Source organism: Macaca mulatta, chromosome 16, assembly GCF_049350105.2.
Source record: "Macaca mulatta isolate MMU2019108-1 chromosome 16, T2T-MMU8v2.0, whole genome shotgun sequence".
Taxonomy (NCBI): Eukaryota; Metazoa; Chordata; class Mammalia; order Primates; family Cercopithecidae; genus Macaca; species Macaca mulatta.
Genome location: NC_133421.1, coordinates 37,464,075 through 37,479,457, shown reverse-complemented (window position 1 = coordinate 37,479,457; position 15,383 = coordinate 37,464,075). Strand labels below are relative to the sequence as shown.

At 49.0% G+C, this 15,383-nt stretch overlaps 1 protein-coding gene across 19 annotated transcripts in view; it reads left to right on the top strand.

Annotated features, from left to right (window-relative positions):
* FAM222B (family with sequence similarity 222 member B) overlaps positions 1-15,040 on the top strand; it is a 97,401-nt gene extending 82,361 nt beyond the window's left edge. For 9 of the 19 annotated variants that reach the window (XM_028835562.2, XM_077968916.1, XM_015118848.3 and 6 more), the window contains 2 exons: positions 729-850; positions 11,934-15,040. In XM_028835562.2, coding sequence (XP_028691395.2) covers positions 12,124-13,428 — 1,305 coding nt within the window. In that variant the 5' untranslated portion in view covers positions 729-850; positions 11,934-12,123 and the 3' untranslated portion in view covers positions 13,429-15,040. 19 annotated transcript variants of the gene reach the window in all.
* The last annotated feature ends 343 nt before the right edge of the window (positions 15,041-15,383 follow it).

Here is a 15,383-nt window from a genome sequence, read left to right as displayed (position 1 = left end):
CTGTAATCCCAGCACTTTGGGAGGCCGAGGTGGGTGGATCAACTGAAGTCAGGAGTTCAAGACCAGCCTGGCCAACATGGTGAAACCCCATCTCTACTACAAATACAAAGAAATTATCTGGGTGTGGTGGCGGGCGCTTTTAATCCCAGCTACTCGGGAGGCTGAGGCAGGAGAATTGCTTGAACCCGGGAGGCAGAGGTTGCAGTGAGCCAAGATCGTGCCATTGCACTCCAGCCTGGGCAACAAGAGTAAAACTCCATCTCAAAAAATTAAATAAAATAAAAGTGGGTTCATATTACTGGCTCACAAGTCAGACATTGGGTACCTTTGCAATCATATACTGTGCTGTTTCTGAAAATGTCTGGCTGGTCTCCAACCAGGGCTATAAATGGGCTGGCTGAGCCAGGCCCTATGAGGGCCCACTCTCTTCAGGAATACTGAGACATTACAAATGCACCTGTACTTTCCAGTTGTATGAACAGGTACTTTCCAGTTTTATTTCTCCTACCCATACATCTGTGGTAACTGAAAAATCATTTTAACCATACTGCTATTTGACAGCAAGTTGTCACAGATAAAGATGTAAGTATATTTTCAACCAACACACTGCTAATTAAATTGCTTTATCTGTCTAAACTTGGGCCTCTTGCTACTCATATCCAGTGTTCCTAGTGTCTTCTTCAAATGAGTTGCCTTGTGTTTCATAACCTTGTTTTTGTTCATTACAGTGTGAGCCACTGCCCCATGTTGTGTTGATGCCGGTCTGCCATGCTAGCCTGTCTACCAGGGCCAGGTGACCTGTCCTTTCAGCTTCTTTCTCACACGCAGATGAACACTGGACTTCAGAAATGTAAGTAATCTGGATCCTAGGGAAGCATGTGTGATTCTTTGTTTTTGTCTCTATGTTTGGGCTGTCCCTGAAGCACATCTGGAGTACATTGACCTTGAATTTTGACATTTTTCTTTCTTTCTTTTTTTTTTAAAGACTATGTCTTGCTCTTGTCACCCAGGCTGGAGTGCAATGACGCGATCTTGATCGGCTCTCTGCCACCTCTCCCTCCCAGGTTCAAGCAATTCTCCTGCCTCAGCCTCCCGAGTAGCTGGGATTACAGGTGCCCACCACCATGCCTGGCTAATTTTTGTATTTTTAGTAGAGACAGGGTTTCACCATATTGGCCAGGCTGGTCTCAAACTCCAGATCTCAGGTGATCCCCCTAACTTGGCCTCCCAAAGTGCTGAGCCACTGTGTCCAGCCAGTAGGGGTCTGCTCTAAATTCTGTAATTCCCCGATATATATCAATTTTAATTGTTGCTGATAGCTTTCTGTTGAACAACAAAACCATAAAGAGCTTCAGAGGAAATATATATATATATCACCCTTAAAAAAGGTGTTTCAGTTTGAACCTTCATGGAGAATTTCATGAAAACTCACAGTCCAGATTACTCTCTGAAATAAACTGTTTATGCTATTCTCTTGTTTCAAAATCTCTGAATACAGTCTACCATGGAGACAGACAGTTCCCTTTGGCTTTGCTGCCTGCCTTCTGAGCCAGTATGACTTTAGTTCACAGGAAGTAAAGGAGCTTTTGCCCTCAGAAGAGATGGAGAGCTAGCTTTCTCAGTCTCTCTGGGCATTTTCCTGATAATACACTTTCCAGAAGATTGAGCCTTTAAAATCTGTTATGATTCTTGTCTTAACTTTCTGGAATTGGGGTTTTATACTTCATATTTTCCCAGACTCCTTCCTACCTTCTCTCCCTGTAATACATGATCTGCAAGGAAAAGATTCTTTTCTTGGCACATTACCATGTATAGTATCTTCAGGTGTAAAAACAGCCCTAAATTTGGAGTAGACCTTCCATTTAGAGCACAAAGGAGAAATCAGTGAGGCAGCTAGGCTTCCCTTTGATAGAAAAGGTGGCTCAGCACCTTAACTGAATCCCTTATGACAGGGACTAACAAACTTTCTCTGTAAAGCCTAGATAGCCAATAATTTTAGCTTTGTGGGCCATGTGGTCTGTTGCATCTACTCAACTCTGGCGTTGTAGGGCAAAGGCAGCCACAGACAATAAACAAATGAGGGTGTCTGTGTTCCAATGAAACTTTTTACAAAAAAAACAGCAAATGGAGCAGGCACACAGGCTGTCGTTTGCCAGCCCCTGCCCTGTGAAATCATCATCAGAAGTTAAAAATGGTCCAGCCTTTGGACTTCATTTCTTTGAGGGAGCATAAGACTCAGAGCCTGGCTAGTTCTGAAATTTGGCCAGTGAATCCAGCTCTATGTAATAGCTGAAGGTGGTAGTCCTCCTTCTACAGTTGCCTGACACAGTAAAGCAAGCTCTGCTATAGCTTTCTCAACCTAGCCTTTATCTTTTTTTTTTTTTTTTGAGACGGAGTCTCACTCTGTCACCCATTCTGGAGTGCAGTAGTGCAATCTCGGCTCACTGCAAGCTCCGCCTCGCGGGTTCATGCCATTCTCCTGCCTCAGCCTCCCGAATAGCTGGGACTACAGGTGCCTGCCACCACGCCCAGCTAATTTTTTTTGTATTTTTAGTAGAGACGGGGTTTCACCATGTTAACCAGGATGGTCTCGATCTCCTGACCTCGTGATCTGCCCGCCTCGGCCTCCCAAAGTGCTGCGATTACAGGTGTGAGCCACCGCGCCTGGCCCCCTTTATCTTAATAAGTGATGATTGGGTGATAAAGGTGTTATGTTATACTCCCTAGCCATCCAAATGCAGCATCCTAACTGCATTGTGCCTGTTTCTGGGCTTCTGGGGACATAACTGGAGAGGGAACGTACTTAGAGACATGCAATAAGGTGACAAAGAGAAGCTTGCTTTTCTCTAGGTTCCTTAACGCACTCTGACAGCTTTACCCAAAACTACGATATCAAGGGAAAAGCCATTTGGAGGACAGGCAAATTGGCAGCTTTATCTTGGTGTTCACTTTATTTTATTACTTATTCTTTTGTGTTTTTTTTGAGATAGAGTTTTGCTTTGTTGCCTAGGCTGGAATGCAATGGCATGATCTCAGCTCAACGCAACCTCCACCTACTGGGTTCAAGCGATTCTCTGCCTCAGCCTCCTGAGTAGCTGGGATTACAGGCATGCAGTACCATGCCCAGCTAATTTTGTATTTTTAGTAGACACAGGGTTTCTTCATGTTGATCAGGCTGGTCTCGAACTCGCGACTTTAGGTGATCCACCTGCCTTGGCCTCCGAAAGTGCTGGGATTACAGGCATGAGTCACCACACCCAGCCCACTTTATTTTATTTTATTTATTTACTTGAGGTGGAGTTTTGCTCTTGTCGCCCAGGCTGGAGTGCAGTGGTGCCATCTTGGCTTACTGCAACCTCCGCCTCCCGAGTTCAAGTGATTCTCCTGCCTCAGCTTCCTAAGTAGTAGCTGGGATTATAGGCATGTGTTACCATGCCTGGCTAATTTTTGTATTTTTGGTAGAGATGGGGTTTCACCATGCTGGCCAGGCTGGTCTTGAACTCCCATCCTGTGTTACAGGCATTACTGCACCTCGGTGACTCATGGCTGTAACCCTGGCACTTTGGGAGGCCAAGGTGGGCAGATACCCTGAGGTCGGGACTTTGAGAGCAGCCTGGCCAACATGGTGAAACCTCGTCTGTACTAAAAATACAAAAATTAGCCAGGCGTGGTGGTAGGCGCCAGTAATCCCAGCTACTTGGGAGGCTGAGGTGGGAGAATCGCTAGAACCCAGGAGGCAGAGGTTGTAGTGAGCTGAGATCTTGCCATTGCACTCCAGCCTAGGCGACACAGCGAGACTCCATTTCAAAAAAACTAAAAAAAGGCTGGAAGTGGTGGCTTATGCCTGTAATCCCAGCACTTTGGGAGGCCGAGGCAGGCGGATCACAAGGTCAGGAGATCGAGACCATCCTGGCTAACACGGTGAAACCCTGTCTCTACTAAAAATACAAAAAATTAGCTGGGCGTGGTGGCGGGCATCTGTAGTCCCAGCTACTCGGGAGGCTGAGGCAGGAGAATGGCGTGAACCCGGGAGGCGGAACTTGCAGTGAGCCGAGATCACGCCACTGCACTCCAGCCTGGGTGACACAGCGAGACTTGGTCTCAAAAAAAAACAAAAACAGGCCGGGCGCGGTGGCTCACGCCTGTAATCCCAGCACTTTGGGAGGCCGAGGCAGGCGGATCACAAGGTCAGGAGATCGAGACCACGGTGAAACCCCGTCTCTACTAAAAATACAAAAAATTAGCCGGGCGCGGTTGTGGGCGCCTGTAGTCCCAGCTACTCGGGAGGCTGAGGCAGGAGAATGGCGGGAACCCGGGAGGCGGAGCTTGCAGTGAGCCGAGATCGCGCCACTGCACTCCAGCCTGGGCGACAGAGCGAGACTCCGTCTCAAAAAAAAAAAAACAAAAACAAAAACAAAAAATTAGCCAGGCATGGCGGCGGGAGCCTGTAGTGCTAACTATTCAGGAGGCTGAGGCAGGAGAATTGCCTGAACCGGGAGGCAGAGGTTGCAGTGAGCCAAGATCGTGCTACTGCACTCCAGCCTGGGCAACAGAGGGAGATTCCCATCTCAAAAAACAAACAAACAAAAAATGTTTTATGATTCTGCTCTCAGCCTTTCTCTCCTGTCCATCCTCAGGATGGTCTTATAAGTTGCTAGGAACACAAAGTGTGATGTCTGGTGGAGTGGGATGGGTACAGGTGTTTATAGTTTAATGTGCTTTATAACATAAATACAGTCAGCATGAGGCAGGATTGGTGGTCCGGGGTCAGGAGAAGAGAAATGTGGCTTCTTGCCCCAGCACTGTAAGTCATCTGGCTAAATGGCTTTTACCCAGGCTTCAGCTGCCATACGTTCGGAATCACAGGGTTGATCCCTTATAGCTTTTTCTGTTCTCCTTTTCCTTTTCTATGTGTGTAGGAGACAGTAATGTTCTTCCTAACCCAGATTTGTGATTTGCCAGAGGGCTGGCTGGATGAATTAAAGAATATCTTGGCTTGGGGTTAGGTTAGTTGGTGTCAGAAGGATGGCCTCCTACAGCTTTTCTAGATCGTATATTCCATGATGTCACTTCCTTGGAGAGTCCTTAACCATTTTGAAACTTTGTACTCGGAAGTTTTGTTTTTCTTTTTTTTTTTTTTTGAGACGGAGTCTCGCTCTGTCGCCCAGGCTGGAGTGCAGTGGCCGGATCTCAGCTCACTGCAAGCTCCGCCTCCCAGGTTCACGCCATTCTCCTGCCTCAGCCTCCCAAGTAGCTGGGACTACAGGTGCCCGCCACCTCGCCTGGCTAGATTTTTGTATTTTTTAGTAGAGATGGGGTTTCACCGGGTTAGCCAGGATGGTCTCGATCTCCTGACCTCGTGATCCACCCGTCTCGGCCTCCCAAAGTGCTGGGATTACAGGCTTGAGCCACCGCGCCCGGCCTGTTTTTCTCTGATCCATCTTCCCCCAGTGCCTCAGAAAATGAGTGATTTTGAAATTTTTTCTTTTTTCCCTTTTTTTTTTGAGATGGAGTCTCGCTCTTTCGCCCAGGCTAGAGTGCAGTGGCACGATCTTGGCTCATTGCAAGCTGCTTCTCCTGGGTTCACTCCATTCTCCTGCCTCGGCCTCCCGAGTAGGTGAGACTACAGGCACCCACCACCACGCCCGGCTAATTTTGTTTTTGTGATTTTAGTAGAGACAGGGTTTCACCATGTTAGCCAGGATGGCCTCGATCTCCTGACCTCGTGATCTGCCCACCTCGGCCTCCCAAAGTGTTGGGATTGGCCGGGCGCAGTGCTCAAGCCTGTAATCCCAGCACTTTGGGAGGCCGAGACGGGCGGATCACGAGTTCAGGAGATCGAGACCATCCTGGCTAACACGGTGAAACCCCATCTCTACTAAAAAAAATACAAAAAACTAGCCAGGTGAGGTGGCGGGCCCCTGTAGTCCCAGCTACTCAGGAGACTGAGGCAGGAGAATGGCGTAAACCCGGGAGGCGGAGCGTGCAGTGAGCTGAGATCTGGCCACTGCACTCCAGCCTGGGCGACAGAGCGAGACTCCGTGTCAAACAAAAACAAAAAAAACAAAAACAAAGTGTTGGGATTACAGGCATGAACCACAGCGCCCGGCTGGAGTTTCACTCTTGTTTCGCAGGCTGGAGTGCAATGGTGCGATCTCGACTCACCGCAACCTCTGCCTCCGGGGTTCAGGCGATTCTCCTGCCTCAGCCTTCTGGAGTAGCTGGGATTACAGGCATGCGCCACCACGCCTGGCTAATTTTGTATTTTTAGTAGAGAAGGGGTTTCTCCATGTTGGTCAGGCTGGTCTTGAACTCCCAGTCTCAGGTAATCCGCCCGCCTCGGCCTCCCAAAGTGCTGGGATTACAGGCGTGAGCCACCGTGCCTGGGCATTTTTTTTTTTTTTTTTTTTTTTTGAGATGGAGTCTCCCTCTCTTGCCCAGACTGGAGTGCAGTGGCACAATCTTGGCTCACTGCAACCTCCACCTCCTGGATTCAAGCAGTTCTTCTGCCTCAGTCTCTCAAGTAGCTCGGACTACAGGCATGCGCCACCGGAAAGTTTTTCTTTCTTAATCCTCGGCCTCTGCTCTGTATTTCTCCTTCTCAGGATCACAATATAATAATGGCTCTCTAAATATTTACTGTTTGAATGGCTGAAATGATAAAAGGTCCTTGGTCTTTAAGCCATCTTTAGATAACAAACTTTGACCTCCGTCCATGGCAGAGCACTGGGGCTCTGGGGACAAATGCCAAAATTTCCTTCTTTTACTGCTTCTTTATATGCATATCTGCCTCCTAGTGGAGGGACCTTTAAATGGCAGATTGACCCAATGACTGGATAAACTCATAGAAATAATAGCTAACATTTGTCAAGCTGCTACCATGTGCCAGGCACTATATTGAATGTTTTCACATATGTTCTCACTCATTCCTCAAAAATTCTGTATGGAAGACTCTCTTGTCTTTGTCACAAGGATAAGGCATAGAGGGTTTGTCACTTGCCAGTGCCACATGACTGTCCTGTGACTGGCCCATACTCAGCTCAGACTACAAAATCTGTGTTTCAAATACATTGCCTGTGCCTCTCTGCCTACAGATAGAGGTTCCTGCTACCTATGTTACCTATGCCCTCTGACCTTCAAAATAGAAGGATGAACAGAGAGGTCTCCATTGGGAGGACTGGATTTCAGGCAGAAAATTTCCTCCAGTCCATCCTGGAATAGACAGCAGTGCTTTCTGTTACATTTAACTCTCAGGCTGAAGGCCAGGGTGTCCTGCAGTTGGGGCTTCCTTAGTCAGTTTTCTTTGTGTTGCCTGTGGTCATACTCAGCCACATCTGCTATCCTTGAATAATAACTATTGACCATCATAGTTCCTGTTCACATAGCATTTTCATTGAAATGAAAATGCTCATTTAGTGAAAATGTTCACTGACTCTCTTGATCTTAGTATTCTGTGAAGTAGGAGAGCAATGGCTGGGCGCGGTGGCTCACGCCTGTAATCCCAGCACTTTGGGAGGCCGAGACGGGCGGATCACGAGGTCAGGAGATTGAGACCATCCTGGCTAACACGGTGAAACCCCGTCTCTACTAAAAAATACAAAAAACTAGCCGGGCAAGGTGGCGGGCGCCTATAGTCCCAGCTACTCGGGAGGCTGAGGCAGGAGAATGGCGTGAACCCGGGAGGCGGAGCTTGCAGTGAGCTGAGATCCGGCCACTGCGCTCCAGCCTGGGTGACAGAGCGAGACTCCGTCTCAAAAAAAAAAAAAAAAAAAAAAAAAAGAAGTAGGAGAGCAGAATTCATCCCTGTTGATAATTGAGGAATGACAGGCTCTCAGTATGGGCAGATGATGAAGCTAATACTTGAATACAGGTTTCTCTAACCCTTTACAAACTACAGATTTCCTATTCCCTACATTGTCTATGTCTCTATTAATGACACTATTGGTACAAGCTATTTAAGTAAGTTGCTTACAAAGCTGTGGTATCTGTGTTGACTGTGTAGTTATGGAAATACATTACAGAAGAAAATAAGTAGTCGGGGTGCCTGTGTGGGGGCTGTGATAAGTGTTGAGAAAACTTTTTTTTTTTGAGATGGAGTCTTGCTCTGTCGCCCAGGCTGGAGTGCAGTGGCTTGATCTCAGCTCCCTGCTGCAAGCTCCGCCTCCCGGATTCAGGCCATTCTCCTGCCTCAGCCTCCCAAGTAGCTGGAACTATAGACACCCACCACCACACCTGGCTAATTTTTTTGTTTGTTTTTGTATTTTTTGTAGAGACAGGGTTTTACTGTGTTAGCCAGGATGGTCTCGATCTCCTGACCTCATGATCTGCCCGCCTCAGCCTCCCAAAGTGCTGGGATTACAGGCGTGAGCCACCGCGCCCAGCCACTGTTTTTTTTTTTTTTTTAAGATGGAGTCTTACTCTTTCGCCCAAGTTGGAGTGCAGTGGTGCCATCTTGGCTCACTGCAACTCCCGCCTCCTGGGTTTAAGCAATTCTCTGCCTCAGCCTCCTGAGTAGCTGGGATTACAGGCGCCTGCCACCATGCCTGGCTAATTTTTTTGTATTTTTTTTAGTAGAGATGGGGTTTCTCCATCTTGGCCAGGCTGGTCTTAAACTCCTGACCTCGTGATCCACCCACCTCAGCCTCCCAAAGTGCTGGGATTACAGGTGTGGCTCACACATCTCAGCCACCATGCCCAGCTGAGAAAACCTTTCTTTTTTTTTTTTTGACATGGAGTCTCGCTCTGTCGCCCAGGCTGGAGTGCAGTGGTACAATCTTGGCTCACTGCAACCTCCACCTACCAGGTTCAAGCAATTCTCCTGCCTCAGCCTCCCAAGTAGCCGGGACTACAGGCGCGCTCCACCATCTGCAGCTAATTTTTTGTATTTTTAGTAGAGACGGGGTTTCACCATGCTGGGCAGGGTGGTCTTGAACTCCTGACCTCGTGATCCACGCACTTTGGCCTCCCAAAGTGCTGGGATTACAGGCTTGAGCCACCGCGCCCAGCGGAAAACTGTTATTTTTAAGGGTTAGGCTTAAGTCTGGTATGTGAGGTAGATGGTGCTGTATTCCCAGAATGATACCCCTTTTTTGTTCAATATACTGTACTCATCCTTGGGGTTCTTCTTTAACAAAGCTACTGCAGCCTTGTGGCCACCCTCCCTACCCTCATTTCACTTTATTTCTGAATCATTTGACAGCCCTCTTCACCATTGTCAGTATCAGTGGAGACAGGACAAAGAAAACTAATCAATGTGGATAAGTGCCCCTTCCATACTCCTGCATGAGGCCAAGCTTCCCCCTTGTCTCTGCTAGAAAAAAACTGAGCTCGGCCGGGCGCGGTGGCTCAAGCCTGTAATCCCAGCACTTTGGGAGGCCGAGACAGGTGGATCACGAGGTCAGGAGATCGAGACCATCCTGGCTAACCCGGTGAAACCCCGTCTCTACTAAAAAATACAAAAAAATAGCCGGGCAAGATGGCGGGTGCCTGTAGTCCCAGCTACGGGAGGCTGAGGCAGGAGAATGGCGTGGACCCGGGAGGCGGAGCTTGCAGTGAGCTGAGATCCGGCCACTGCACTCCAGCCTGGGCGACAGAGCGAGACTCCGTCTCAAAAAAAAAAAAGAAAAAAACTGAGCTCAGAGTTGGTACTAACTTGGAACAAAGGGACTCTTCTATTCATCAAGGTACTATATGACTTCTACTTGGATTTCAAGGAGAGAAGCCCACCAGCATGAAGGTGGGTTAGGTTTAAAGCACTGTGCTAGGAGTATCATACGAGATTTTGACCAATAAGACAGATAGGTACAGTGGTTGACCAAGGCAGCTTCTATTGGAATTCTGGTGTCTTGAGTTTAGGGACTTTCTCTTAACCAGTGATCCCAGACTTTTTTGCCAGTATTTGAAAGCATAGACCTGTTTTGGGGGCTGGGGATGCCTGGCCCTTTTTGCTCAGATCTGCTTATGAGCATGGGCCCAAATCTCTCTGCCGTTCCTGACTTAAGCTTTCTTTTCCTGCTTTCCAGAGCAGGAGTTTCTAAGCTGTTGCTGACCAGCATTATCACCAAACAAAGGCAGCTGTACCCATTTTCCTTCTAATACCCTCATTAGCCTACCTCTGTTCTAGGTAATGCCCAGTGACATGACTTTGAATGGGGTCTCCTTTGGGCCAAGGCCACCTGAGGCCACAAGCTGGGCATTCAGTCAGATTAGTCGTTGGCATATCCTCCTGCCTTTTGCAAGGGGAGGAAGTAAAGAGAGAGTCAGCTAGCTGAACCTGGGCTTCTAGCCAAGCCAGTTCTGCTTTGGGCAGTTTGTGTACTCACTCATTCAGCAAGCATTTATTAGGCACCTTTTGTGTATACTCAGGGGAGACCCTCCCTCAGAGACAGACAGAGTGGAGCAGAGCCCCCTTGCAGGAGCTTGGCATCCTTAAAGAGCCCTTGTTCTCGGAACCTTTTCCTTTTTGACTGGAAGCCGGACATCCGCTGAGCCCCCTGATGGGAGGCAGCAGGAGATGGGAACAAAGAGACTGTTAACATTAATGAGGCACACCAAGTGGGCATTTCCGCAGTCTCCAAAGGAAGGCAGGTTTTTCCTCTTTCTTTTTGGAAAGTGACAGCTGACATGGACCAAATACAGACTATTTTTGGCTCTCAGGACTGAAAGGACTGAAAGATGCTCTGAATCCTTTCTTCTCAATTCCCTCCCTGCTGTCCTGTCATTATTATCTTCCTTCTCTAGCAAATAAATAAAGCCTTTGATCCTCACCCAGTCAGGCATAGAGTGAACTGTAAATAAAAGTGAACTTGTGACATGGGGAAGGGGAGAGATGTTGGCAGCTTATTCCTCTGCTCCTGAAAGGAAGCATTCTGTCTACTGTTCCAGGGTGCCCACCCAGTGGGCAAAGCCCCCCAGCTGCCAAGATGCAAGGGAAAGCTGATGCCTCATTGTTCCCTGCAGACTAAAGAGTCATAGCTCTGGGTACCCTCTAGGCTGAAGGGCCACCACGGCCTTGACAAGGAGCTTTGCTTAGAACTTTCTACCCCCAGGCCACATGGGCTGGTAGAGTTCCAGACCCTGCATTTCTCTCTCTCTCTTTTTTTTTTTTTTTTCTTTTTCTGAGACAGAGTCTTGCTCTATTGCCCAGGCTGGAGTGCAGTGGTGCAATGTCGGCTTACTGCAACCTTCGCCTCTTGGGTTCAAGCAAGCAATTCTCCTGCCTCAGCCTCCCAAGTAGCTGGTATTACAGGTGCCTGCCACCCTGCCTGGCTAATTTTTGTATTTTTAGTAGAGACGGGGTTTCACCATGTTGCCCAGGCTGGTCTTGAACTTCTGACGGAACTCAGATGATCCACCCGCCTTGGCCTCCCAAAATGCTGGGATTTACAAGTGTGAGCTACAGTGTCCAGCGACCCTGCATTTCTATGTATGGCGAGAGCTCTCGGTTACCTGAGAATTGACCAAATTCTGGTTCTCCAAGATATGAGACTTCGAAAGATGCTTTGCTGTTCTGATCTCTACTTACCTCATTTACAAAATGGAAATGATGGTAGTGCCTGCTTCTAGAGCAATAGTGAGGATTCACTGAGATGGCCTGTCACCTAGCACAAGACCTGGCCCACTATAAGCACTTACTGCACACTAGCAGTGATTGTTAATATGAAGACTGAAGCTGGGTTTAGAATGAAGGCTACCGATGACAACCTAGTCACTTCCCTACCCTACCCCAGGCCCTCAGAAGGGGAATCTAGAAGGGCTGGTTGCCTTGGCACTGATGAGCTCCCTCTCCCTCTTTGCTCTCCTTCCCATTCTCTCTCTCTAGGGGACACTACACAGAAAATGAGAACTGCTCACTATCCTACCCCAGCCGAATTGGATGCATATGCTAAGAAGGTCGCAAACAACCCACTGACTATAAAAATCTTCCCCAACAGTGTGAAGGTTCCCCAGCGGAAACACGTTCGTCGTACTGTGAACGGCCTCGACACATCAGCCCAGCGCTACAGCCCCTACCCGACACAGGCTGCCACCAAGGCAGGCCTGCTTGCCATTGTCAAAGTGCCAGCCAAAAGCATACTCAAGGACTTTGACGGCACCCGAGCCCGGTTGCTCCCTGAGGCCATCATGAACCCCCCAGTGGCACCGTATGCTACTGTGGCACCCAGCACTTTAGCCCACCCCCAGGCCCAGGCTCTGGCCCGCCAGCAGGCCCTGCAGCATGCACAGACCCTGGCCCATGCCCCTCCCCAGACGCTGCAGCACCCTCAGGGTATCCCGCCACCCCAGGCACTGTCCCACCCTCAGAGCCTCCAGCAGCCTCAGGGCCTGGGCCACCCTCAGCCCATGGCCCAAACCCAGGGCTTGGTCCACCCTCAGGCCCTGGCTCACCAGGGTCTCCAGCACCCCCACAATCCTTTGCTGCATGGAGGCCGGAAGATGCCAGACTCAGATGCCCCCCCGAATGTGACCGTGTCTACCTCAACTATCCCCCTTTCAATGGCGGCCACTCTGCAGCACAGCCAGCCCCCGGACCTGAGTAGCATCGTGCACCAGATCAACCAGTTTTGCCAGACGAGGGCAGGCATCAGCACTACCTCAGTGTGTGAGGGCCAGATTGCCAACCCCAGCCCCATTAGTCGCAGTCTGCTCATCAATGCAAGCACCCGGGTGTCGACCCACAGCGTCCCCACACCAATGCCTTCATGTGTGGTCAATCCCATGGAGCACACCCATGCGGCCACTGCCGCGTTGCCTGCTGCAGGTCCTGTCAACCTGCCCACAGGCATCTCTCGCGCCCCCACTGGCTACTCTAGCGACCTCAAGCCAGTCACCTGGAACCAGCACCAGCTGGCCCACCTACAACAGATGTGCAGCGAGGCTGGTGGGACGCCAGCCCCTGGCCTGACAGGCAAGCATGCAGCAGGACGCGAGTTGGCAGGGTCTGGCTTTGTGGGCAAAGCCCCTGCCTACCCGCAAGAACTCTGCCTGGCGCCGTCCTTCCATCTGAAGCCACCCCTGGAAAAGCCGACCCCATCCCCACCAGTCAACGGCATGGCAGCCCCATTGGCCTACCCCAATGGCCACTACTTCCAACCCCTGTGGAACAACATTCTGCCCACTCCCAATAGCGACAGCTCGGGGTCTCAGGACCTCGCCATGCCGTTCCACGGTGGGCAGCCCACAGGTGCACCCCTCGACTGTGCAGCAGCTCCCGGGGCCCACTACCGAGCAGGGACCGGGGGCGGTCCAGTGGCAAGCCAGAACAGCTTAATGCAAACAGTGGATTACCTAAGTGGGGATTTCCAACAGGCCTGCTTCCGAGAACAGAGCCTGGCCATGCTGAGCAAGGCCCACCGAGCCCCTGGCAACCGAGTCCCCGATCCCACAGAGAGTCGAAGTCTTCATATTCAGCACCCAGGGTATAGATAGGTAGCCCTGCTGCCCTCCACGTGCAACACATCATACATCACCCTCCTAGGTTTAGTCTTTTAAGTAACTGGATAGTTTCAAAGTTTCACTGCTCCAGTGTGATCATTCTTAGATGTCTAAGAAAGGGAATTTGGTGGGATCTAACTGGGGACAGAAGGAGTCCTCTCATCCTCCCCTCCAGCAACTTTTGGTTTTATGTTAGAAGCTAACCCCAAGCTCAGGCTTTTCTCTCCACTGACTGCCTGTCAGCTATTCTCCCCACCTTGGCCATTTCCAGCCAGCTCCCAGCCATCTTTTCTTGAACCTCTTCCTGTTTCCCTTAGGATGACTGAGGTGTGGGCTGAGGGAATGCCCTAGTTGAGGTAGTGGAGGTGCTCAGGCCCCTAAGCCAGACCTCTACCTGTTGCTACCGCCCTTCCCCTCCCTCCAGGACTAAGAAGCAAGATTTCCCAAGTGCTCTGAAAGCTAATTCCTTATTCACCCAAAGATCTCAAATCAAAGCTGATCCAGTCTTCATGTCCTTCCAGTTCCTTTCCATTCCTTAAGGCTTTGTTTTGTGTCTATATTGATCCCGCAGCCACTGCACTTGGCCATGCCACACGTGATCTCAAGGGCATCTTGGAAGTATTTGACCATTTCATGAGATATGGGGGAAAAAAGTCTTTGTATTGGCATCTTGGTTCCAGACTCCCCTTTCCAAACCTAGAAAAATACAATGTACCCAAGTATACCCAAGATCCCTTTCTTACTGTTGCCTATCCCCTAACTCACCTGCCCACAGCCCCCATCCTTTCCCCTTCAACAAAAACAAAACCTACCTTACTTGAGGAATTAGGTAGGTAAGGAATGATCACATTGGAGTTTGGGATTAAAAACACCAAAAAAAAAAAAAAAAAAAAAGCATTTGGTTCTCTACACTGGCTAAGAATATTGCTCTACACTGTAAGTTTTAAATGTTAGTTTCTGTATGAATGTAGTGTGGGTTTGAGTAGCATTGTGTGTGAGTGGCCCCACAGGTACATTCATCCTCTAGTGCAGCCCCTCAGTTTAATGAAGAAAACAAAAACAAAACAAAAAAAAAACACAAAGCCTTAAGCTCTTTGAATACTTCCTTTACCAAATGAGCATGGTTCTAACACCTGGAGGTGGGCGTACATTGGAAACAGCCCCTCCTGCCCTCTGTCCATTCTTAGAGCATACCTTCATCCACTCCATGCTCAGCACGTCTCATCCCAAGCGACAATTAGTTGGCTAGAAACACTTTTCTGTAATTTTAAGCTTAGATTGTTTTGTTATAAATTTTTGCACCCTTCTGTTAAAGATGCAGAATGGGCGTTTTTATTTTTCACAGATGAAATAAGCCCTCACCTTTCCTCTTGTCTCTGGCGAATGTCAGCTGATGGTTCTTATTTAAGGTTTTGCATTTTGTTCACTATCCACTACTGTTCGTTAGCCAGAAATTCTCTCGTGATCTGGAGCAATGTGACTGAAGACCAGTTTTTAAGTTATGTGTTGGCAAGTTGCCTTATATTTAAAAGGAAAAAGAAAAAAAAAAGAAAAGCCTGATTGTGTTATGCCAAATGATAGCAACATGAAGTCCTAATTTATTGTTCCCAGTTGTTTTTCTGCTGTCTGTGAACACTGGTACCTCCCTGTCCTGAGCCCTCAGGAGCACCTGCAGCTTCTGGCTTAATGCCTTCTCCCAAGGTGTTGGCCACCACCTCACCCAGGGCCCTCTTCCAGTTCCTGCTTTTCTGAGTCAGATTTAAAGAGCACCACTGTCTTCCCCCTATCCCTTGCTTGATCTCCACAACAGATACTCTTGGCTGTATTTTTTTTTCCTCCCCAGTACCTCTCCCTGAAAGGTGAGCTGCCATTTTAGGAAATTGGACCAGACACCAACTTGGGGGCTTTAAGTCAAACAACCTCAAACCCATCTCTTCCTATGTAGGGGT